The 9712-nt window shown below is 36.4% G+C and overlaps 2 protein-coding genes across 2 annotated transcripts; one reads left to right on the forward strand and one right to left on the reverse strand.

The window, feature by feature from the left end:
• Window positions 1-76: 76 nt before the first annotated feature.
• On the reverse strand, window positions 77-1431 carry LOC112463698. Its single transcript, XM_025030213.1, has one exon. It carries the CDS (start codon window positions 1332-1334, stop codon window positions 144-146), a length of 1191 nt encoding a protein of 396 aa, XP_024885981.1. The 5' UTR covers window positions 1335-1431; the 3' UTR covers window positions 77-143.
• Window positions 1432-5477: 4046 nt separating this feature from the next.
• Window positions 5478-9524, forward strand: LOC112463696 (probable 18S rRNA (guanine-N(7))-methyltransferase). Its single transcript, XM_025030211.1, has 6 exons — window positions 5478-5706; window positions 5842-5846; window positions 7322-7337; window positions 7501-7935; window positions 8026-8172; window positions 9020-9524. The coding sequence occupies exons 1-5, from the start codon at window positions 5478-5480 to the stop codon at window positions 8034-8036; spliced, it is 696 nt and encodes a 231-aa protein (XP_024885979.1). The 3' UTR covers window positions 8037-8172; window positions 9020-9524.
• The last annotated feature ends 188 nt before the right edge of the window (window positions 9525-9712 follow it).

A 9712-nucleotide genomic window follows, 5' to 3' on the forward strand; every position in this document is an offset into this window, starting at 1 on the left:
TTAAGAACATACATATTCGCAAAATTTTTTCAAAGTAAAGTCTAAAAATAATACTTATTTTTAAATCTTTATGTAGTAATTGGTTTCGAACATTTTTAATTAAATGAGGTGTATCAGAAAAGAAAAACAATTTCCGATCTTGTTTAACAGGATGCTGCACAACAAGTTGTCGTTTCAGATAATTTTCCACTGATTTCGAACTCCTTCCACATTTTCCTGTTTGTTTCTGCTCCGTCGCTTATGACTCCATGTACTATTGCTCCAGCTTTTTCTAATTTTATGACAGCATTAGTAACAATTTTTGCTAGTTCAACACCATGCACAGGACCACTTGAAGCGAAAACACCAACAGGTTGCGTATAAGTGTCAGCTAAGGGCTGAAACATCACCACTAGAGCACTTTTGGCTTTTTCCTTAATTGTACTTGCTTTTTTGCCTTCATCGCCACAATCGACTAAACCTTGATAAGTTAGTGTAGACGAACTAACAGAAACTGCTTCTCGAAGGCTTATTTCATCTATCAATATAACACCTTGTTTTTGTAAAGGTTGTTTCTTATCAAGATGAGTTTTGAATAATTCAAAAAATTTGTCATCAAAACCGCACTTTGTACTTATAAGAGATAGGTATCGACGGACAGTCCTTACACAAGGCAAAGGCAATAAACCTAAATTTTGCAAATGTCTATATTGCTTCGGAGAACGAATATGCATTAAAATGCATAGCATCATCCAGTCTTCACTGTTACGTCGCCCTTTTACACTTTTAACTTTAGACGATGCTACAATTTGTTCAATTAATGTCCGCTGTATATTTGGAATTTGGTGATCAGTGCATTTTTGGAGGACAGATTTTATATCAGTATTACTTAACTCTGCTTTCATTTCATCAACACGATTTCGTAATCTATCAATTGTATTTTTTGCACGTTTTATCACACCTCTTTGTGCTCGGATTCTTTTTTTCCAAATATGCAAAACGTTTTTGTCAGTAAAATTAGAACAGCTAGTTTTCTTTTTTTCTGTATTTCTTTTAGACATACGGCGTCTTTTTTGACTAACAGTTTTTTGAACGTTTTTACATACTTTACATTTTCCAGGTAAAGTCAGTAATACGTGACAGTTATTATGTCGTAATTTGTCAAAACAGTCCATGTATCCAATTTTGTTTTTTACCAAATCCACACCATCGATGTCAGCTATTCCAGAGCAAAAAGGCATATCAGAATATTGATTTAATGTTACTTGTAGTTCCTCAAAATTGTGAAATTTATTAATAAGATTTAATTGTTGTGAAGCTAGATGTTTTCCCAGTGCTTTATATGAAAGTTTCATGGTATTGTTTATTATAAGACTTCTTTTTATTGTACAATCACTATAGTAACTTCCATTATCACATGTGTTGACTACACTAAGTTCTGCAAAAACAATGCAGTTTTTATCAGAAGGTATATGAATAATCCAATCTTTTCGTAGTTGAATCAAGTTGATATTTTCACATAACTGTCTAAACATAATTTGTTTCTGATATTCTCTGATATAATTTGTTTCTGATATAATTTGTTTCTGAATTGACATATTCGATATTCTGATCAATATTCTGAATATTTTCGTTCTTTGACGAATCACTAGCATTACTTCTATTGTCACAATCACTTTTGTTTAACTCAGGCACATTACTATGTTGCTCTGAAATATCTGAGTTAGCATTTTCTTCAGTAAAGAAATCGTCTTGACGAAATGTTTTAATCTCAGTGCCTTAATTTGAATAATTTTTTGAGTTTTCAACAGCAGTTTCATTTTCACTATTAATTCCAAGCAAAAAAAGAGACCCAGCAAACGAAAAAAGATTGAAAAGAATTAAAACGGGATTGCCAAGAATTCAATTAAGGACTTTCCGAATTCCATTCTGTCCAAAAAAGGGATTAAAATAGTTTCAATATCATGGAATTCCTTATTTTGGAAAGAATTTGTCTTTTTTGAATCCCATCCAATTCCGACACAAAAATATTATACCACTAAATGCCAGGTTAGGGATTGGAAAGTTTCGTGATGAATTCCATTGAATACCATTGATTCCATTAACGAAATGAATACCACTGAATGCCAGGTTAGGGATTGGAAAGTTTCGTGATGAATTCCATTGAATACGAATACCATATATTGATTCCGTTAACGAAATGAATACCATTGAACGCCAAACTAAAAATTAAAAATTTCCGTATTGAATTCCATTGAATTCCGTCTATTCTGACAATAAAATGAATACCATTGAATGCCAGGATAGGGATTGAAAAGTGTCCGTGTTGAACTCTGTGGCGGTACGCGCCAACAATAGTACACGCCCGCGCGGTATCTGCATTACTGGCAATTCGCGTCGACGCCGCTAGGCGTCGCATCGCCGGGGCATCTTCTCGAGTTCAAAGTTTCGTCTCGACCGCTATGTAAAGGGACCCCCTACGGTGCCTGACAGATCTTACAAATCTCATTTTCGGGCTAATTGCCCGTCGGCAGTAGTGCGTGTAATGCCCATAGACATACACAAAAGCTCACCGACGAACAACGGCGCTTGGTCGCCCAATGGAGGCGCGAGACGTTTTCTAAACCATCTAATGCCATGTAATTCCATAACCTTTACGGATTCCATAGGATTGGATGGAATTTAAAATTTCTTTTTTGGATTCCATGGGATTGGACCATCTCATTTCGAATCCCATTTAATTCCATCTAATTCCGCCAAAAAAGGGATTCAAAGGTATTAAAAAATTTTAATATCTTTTAATTCTTTTGCGTTTGCTGGGGATGGAACTGCATCAACAGTAAGTGTAGGGAGCAGCATATCTGTCTCCCTTCCGCTTGGTCAGCCCCCTCTCCTGCGCTAGCAAGAGGGTTGAGAGTTACGAGGTTGGCAGAACTGAGTTACGACGACCGTTAGAATTGTACTGACTCTCGTGGCTGTTGCATAGTCTCCGCATTAAAGTATTTCAAATGTTTCATAACCCAGTCCATCCGAGTGGCAAAATTACCGATCGCACTATCCGACAGCGTTATGTCTGGCCTGACATGCACCGCGATATCGCTAAATGGTGTAAAAATTGTATCGAATGTCAGCAAGCGAAAATCTCTCGTCATGTAAAATTTCCCAGCAAACGAAAAAAGATTGAAAAAAATTAAAACGGGATTACCAGGAATTCAATTAAGGACTTTCCGAATTCCATTTTGTCCAAAAAAGGGATTGAAATAGTTTCAATATCATGGAATTCCTTATTTTGGAAAGAATTTGTCTTTTTTGAATCCCATCCAATTCCGACACAAAAACGTAACGAAATAAATACCACTGAATGCCAAGTTAGGGATTGGAAAGTTTCGTCATGAATTCCATTGAATACCATTGATTCCGTTAACGAAATAAATACCATTGAATGCCAAACTAGGAATTAAAAATTTCCGTATTGAATTCAATGGAATTCAATGGAAACTATTTCAATCCCTTTTTTGGACAAAATGGAATTCCTGGCAATCCCGTTTTAATTCTTTTCAATCTTTTTTTGTTTGCTGGGTTAACTCCTGAGCACTTTGTTGCTCCCGACGGGCGATTTGATCAAGTGCATATTGACATTATCGGCCCATTACCTTCTTCTGAGGGTTACTCTTATTGTCTCACTATGATCGACAGATTTTTGCGTTGGGCCGAGGCAATTCCTCTTAAAGATATTTCCGCACAAACCGTTGCTAGAGCATTTTACGACGCGTGGATCTCCCGTTACGGAACCCCTCGATTACTAACTACGGATCAGAGGGCCCAATTCGAATCTCGCCTATTCGAGGCGTTACTTTCATTAATCGGTTGCGAACGAATTCGTACAACCGCCTACCACCCGGCGTCGAACGGCATGATTGAACGTTGGCATCGGGTGCTTAAGGTTGTATGACCCGTAAGATCTCTGCCAAAAGTTTAAAAAACATAACATAAAGCTAATTAACATATTTAAGAAGATATTCTTTACTGGAAAGTAATATTTATATTAATATTTTATTAAAATAACGGTTGCCTGTATTTTTAAGAGCTATAGAGACATTTTTATGCATATTTTCTCGTATGCAAACTTTTACTTTTAATGATTTTTAGAAAGACTGTACCTGACTTGCAACTGACACAAACGAAAATCTGAAAGTGTGAAAATCTTTAAAAAGTAACAAAAATAGTAATTACTGTTTAAAAATACTAATGAAATTATATAACGTTATTTATTTACGTCATTTATTAATAAATTAAATACAATAGCTCTCATAAAAAAGTATTTTGATCGCGACAACGTCGCATTTTCTGTAAGTTGGTAGCATTGATCTCACTCGACATCAGCTGCGTGAACGCGAAGTGTGTGCTCTGAGCACGTGTAATATACAGACGCAACGTTTGAGGTTAGTTTTCGCTTGCGCTACAAAAATGCCAAAAGTAAAACGTTACATCTGCCATGAAATTGTTACAATCATCTGGTGTGGTTTTGACTCGTGTCTTCAAATTACGTTTCCCAGTATTTGTCTGTGCTAACCGTTGATTGTACACTTTTTCAGTGACAACTTTTCCTTTCCACATGTAACGTTTTACTTTCGGCATTTTCGTAGCGCGAAAACTAACCTCAAACGATGCGTCTGCATATTGCATGTGCTCAGAGCACACTTTCGATACACAGGAGGCTCTATTGGAAAAAGTAACGGACCTCTGTAGTATTTGTTATCTTTTTACGGAGAGTGACGGAGAGAGAGGTTCTAATGTGACGTCATAGTGCGCTGTTGCCGGATCTCTGTACTTACGAGTTCAGTGAGACCAAGCGAGACTGTTCTCTGTTTGGTTTTTATTCAATATTTCAGAAAATATCGTCGAAGTCATAATTTTTTTGGTTCTAATTTGTTTGTAAGATGTTTATTAATATTTCTGCAAAGTTTTAAAAGGATGCCATATTTTCTTTGATATTAATTTCTCAAATAAAGTTGAAAAAACAGTGAAACTTGATGAATTCCCATAAGAGCCCATGTTAAATTCAAATTGTTATAACTTTTGAACGGGCCTCGCAAACTTGTTCAACAATGCTTTATTATTATAATACTCATCACCTGACAAAGTTTGAAGAATTTGGCATTTTTTCTTCTAAGGGGTCATACAACCTTAAAGCCGCAATCATGTGCCATGCCAATGCGTGCTGGACGCGTACCTTATCTACCGTTCTATTAGGACTTCGGTCGCACGTCCGTGCTGACACAAATGCGTCTCCCGCCGAATTTATGTTCGGGACGACTTTACGACTTCCTGGGGAATTCTTTCTTCCTGATGATTTTACACCTAACCCTAATTATTTCCTTGAAGAGTTTCGCGAATATATGCGCCAACTCCGGCCGGTTCCCGTCGCACACAAACATAAAAAACGCGTTTTTTATTTTAAAGATTTATATAATTGTACTCATGTATTTTTACGCAATATGGCTAAAAAGGCATTAGAACGCCCGTACACCGGTCCGCACAAAGTAGTGCAACGCATCTCGGAACGCGTACTTAATATCGATATCAACGGAATCACAAAAAGCGTGTCCGTCGATTTATTAAAACCGGCATATTTTGTCCTTGACGACACCGCCGAACCCCTATCAACCTCCGAGAACATACTCAACCGGAATGTAAATCCGAACCCAGCGCTTAAGACCTACTCTCGTAAGACTGTCACATTTGCGCCGTTCACTAAACCAAAGTGATTTAATTGTAAGACAGAATTCTATTCTATATAATGTTATTAGATATAAGTCGGCTCAAATTACGTTTAAGCATATAATATATCTTGATTTTTAGTTAAGGTATTGTTAACCTTGTACAATAGCACCTGGCCAAACGCATGAGCTCATTCGCATAGCGCAATATTACTTATTATTTATTTCGTTAACACTCGGGGGGGAGTGTGTAGGGAGCAGCATATCTGTCTCCCTTCCGATTGGTCAGCCCCCTTTCCTGCGCTAGCAAGAGGGTTGAGAGTTACGAGGTTGGCAGAACTGAGTTACGACGACCGTTAGAATTGTACTGACTCTCGTGGCTGTTGCGTGGTCTGCAATAAAGTATTATTTTATCAGCAGTAATCGAGTGTACAATTATTCCTCGATACCTCTCGTCAAGACGTCGGTAGTAGGCCGACACCCGGAGGCATAATCGACCTCCTGTGGTACCGAATTCCTACATAAGCTTAGGACATTGAAGTGGTAACTGAAAAAAATGTACATAAAAAATATTTAATTAAGTTGATTAAATTTCAAATATAAATTTACTTTAAAAATTGATTGATACATACAATAGCAATTAAATTTCCAGTAGAATCTCTATGTTCTGTACATCGCACAATATTTTCTGGTAAGAAACGTTTTTCACAAACACGCTTTGATGGCTCTAAATTACTGACAGAAATAACTGCTTCCCATTTTTGCTTACGTACGATATCTTTCGGTATCGAAAAGAGTGACAATTTTGAATAATAATAACCTTTACGATTGGTTTTGCAACCAGGAACTACGCAATAAAAAACCATTATACTTTCTATACAGCCTGAAAAACAGTTTTTCTAACACGAACCACCAACGTTTACGCGACTCAATTTTACGAACATTATTGCGCTCTCACATACACAATAAGACATGTGCATAGCGCATGCGCAAAAAGCTTCCTCACGTCGACGCCATGTTGATTTTCTGGCTTCACTCGGGTCACGGTCCCCCCACCGCGAGTGCCCAGACCTGTCTATACGACCGTGGTGCAGACAGTGCGTTCGTTTAGCGCGCTGTCAGTCAGTTCCTATTCATCAGTTAACCTATCTCGAGAGCACTCGAGAGACACGGTAAGTACAAAGTACGCGCAGAGCGAGACCGACCGTGGCTCTTTACGCGACGCGATGATTAATTACTGTTATACTTATTTTATTTACTGTTTGTTACTACGTTTACGTGAGTGTTTATACATGCAGGTATACATAACTTATTATATTAGTTTTCATATTGACGGCAGGGAGCTGATACTGAGATCAAGGAGCCTGTTCACACGAGGCGTTTCTGCCACGCGATTGCGGCCGCGCGTTAATAACGTTTGCACGAGCCGCACGCGCGTACGCGAAACGGCAGTAACACCGTATAATCGTACCGGCGATATACTGAATTTGAATTGCTTCGTGCTCTTATCTGGAGATTTCGTATCCCTACATCGTGTTACCACCGCTGCCGGAAAAGAAGGTTCTCTACGCTTGGCAGAAAGTGACGATTGACACGTTCGATCCCGACTTCGTTGATCGCAGAAGAGCTGGACTCGAGGTACGTTTCCGATTTGCAATTATAACAATATCGTGCGATGAATGTTGTACCCAATTATAACCTCAAATGAAGTTGTGCACGTTGCTAGTAACGCTGTCTGTAAAAATTTGCGTGAAAGATATATATATCTTGATATATAATTATATTAACATATTATTTTTAGACGTAGCTGTTGATGAAAGAGAATTAGATGGTGACGGTGACTTAATTTTGGGAGATATAGGTCAAGGATTGCCATTTAAAACTGGTACGTTTGATGGGGCTGTCAGTATTTCTACGCTTCAGTGGTTGTGCTATGCAAGCAAAACTTTGCACAATCCTACAAAACGTTTATATTGTTTCTTCTCAACGTTGTATGCATGCCTGTCAAGAAGCGCAAGAGCAGTGTTACAATTCTATCCAGAGAACGGTGAACAGGTTGAATTAATCACGGCACAAGCCACAAAAGCTGGCTTTTATGGCGGTGTGGTTGTCGATTTTCCAAATAGTGCAAAAGCAAAGAAAATGGTCTTGGTTTTAATGACCGGAGGAGTTGCTCCGCTTCTAAAGGCACTAGGCGTAGAGAACGAAGATAGACAAACCGTCGTAATTCAAGAAGGTTTGATCCTCTCGTTGTCCGTTATATCTATTATTTTAAATATTTCTCTATTATATCTTCCAAAAATTGTGATAATTTTTTTGTATATAGGGAATACATAAAGAAAGCCAAGGGTAAATCATTGAAGACAAGTAGGGACTGGATTTTAGAGAAGAAAGAAAGGCGGCGCCGGTAAGGAAAAGAAGTTAGAGATGACTCTAAATATACTGGACGAAAGAGACCCGAGAGATTCTAATTGTAAGATATACTTCGTTAATATAAAAAACACTATTTTAATAATTTTTTTATAATTTATAATGTTAATTATAAATAAAAAAAATTGATAAAATTGATCTAATTAATTTTTGTCTGTTTCTATATAATCAATCTACTACTTAAAAATAATATATGCATAAAATATTTTTTTTAGTAACGAAAAATATGTGCCTAAAAAATTTTTTTGTTAAAGAATATCAAACATGAAATTTAATAATCGTGACTGTGCATAAATGTTTGTGTAAAGGGGAATATTTTTCTTTAAAAAAAATATTAGGAGTCCTTTATAATGTTAATATTACGGTAATAATAGACAATATTAATAAGAGATCAAAGAATGAGTTCAATATTTTATATTTTATTCTTTACGTAAACATAAATTGTGAAATACTCTGTTGTACTCTAGTAGGTAATACTTTTTCTAATTCTTCATGATCCAACCACTGGTATTTTACGTTATTGTTGATATCTCCATCTATATGTTTGGCTAAGAAATAAAGTATTTTAGCACCATAACTTCTTTGCTCGCAAAGCTTCTTAGGATATTTGTATTTGTAGAATCCGATAGGTGCATTTCCATAAAACTTTACTTTTATTGTTGCACCACATGTATCTTGTAATACTCTCTCCGCAGTCTGTAAAAGAATTGATAAAAAACATTTTCAAATCATTTTTTTGTCCCCATTAAGATATTCACATGCAAAATTAGTTGTAGAGAGAAGTTGTAATATATTTATTCGGTTAAAATTGTTATTTTAATTCTTACTCGTTTCTTTATGTTTGAAATGTATATTTATGCAATATATATAAAACTTTGTTTATTTTTTAGGGCAGTAGAACAAATATTGGCGTGATTGTAACATCATTAATTTTTGCAGAAAATTATATGTAGATTTAACAGTCTGTTAAATATAAATATGACAATGTATTTATGCAAAAAATCTTTACATTTTTAAACTCTACGTATAATGTATTCCAATTTTTATCATGTGCGGCGGAATGATTCCTTTATGAAATTATCATAGATAAACCTTTACAAAATATGACAAAAAATGTTAATAGAAAATTAGGCAGACTAAGCAGGCCCATTGAGCTACACATGAGTACACATGAGCTCGGAACGTACTTACGACATGTCACGGCGCAGGATACGAATAAGTACGACCGTGAATGAAGGAAATTATATAATTTTATTAATAATTGTAATACAATAAATGAAAGTTGAAATATATATAATGTCCGTTGATTATACATTGTACCCATGTTTCGCATGGATTTGCAAGAAGAAATTTCCTGCTCCAACGCGTGTAAAAAAAAAGTACTTTTTGCTTTGACGCGTGTAAATAAAAATAAAAAAGAAGTAAAGGAAAAACAACGTTTGCAGCCTTTTTTCATCACGAACGTTGTGTGTGTGTGTGTGTGTGTGTGTGTGTGTGTGTGCGTGCGTGTGCGTGTGCGTGTGCGTGTGCGTGTGCGTGTGTGTGTGTGTGTGTGTGTGTGTGTGTGTGTGTGTGTGTGTGTG

Source organism: Temnothorax curvispinosus, unplaced genomic scaffold, assembly GCF_003070985.1.
Source record: "Temnothorax curvispinosus isolate PA1 unplaced genomic scaffold, ASM307098v1 QBEX01013561.1, whole genome shotgun sequence".
NCBI lineage: Eukaryota > Metazoa > Arthropoda > Insecta > Hymenoptera > Formicidae > Temnothorax > Temnothorax curvispinosus.

Coding starts and splice junctions, on each gene's coding strand:
- LOC112463698 (XM_025030213.1), bottom strand. CDS start 1,334: ATGAAACTTTCATATAAAGCACTGGGAAAACATCTAGCTTCACAACAA.
- LOC112463696 (XM_025030211.1), top strand. CDS start 5,478: ATGGCTAAAAAGGCATTAGAACGCCCGTACACCGGTCCGCACAAAGTA.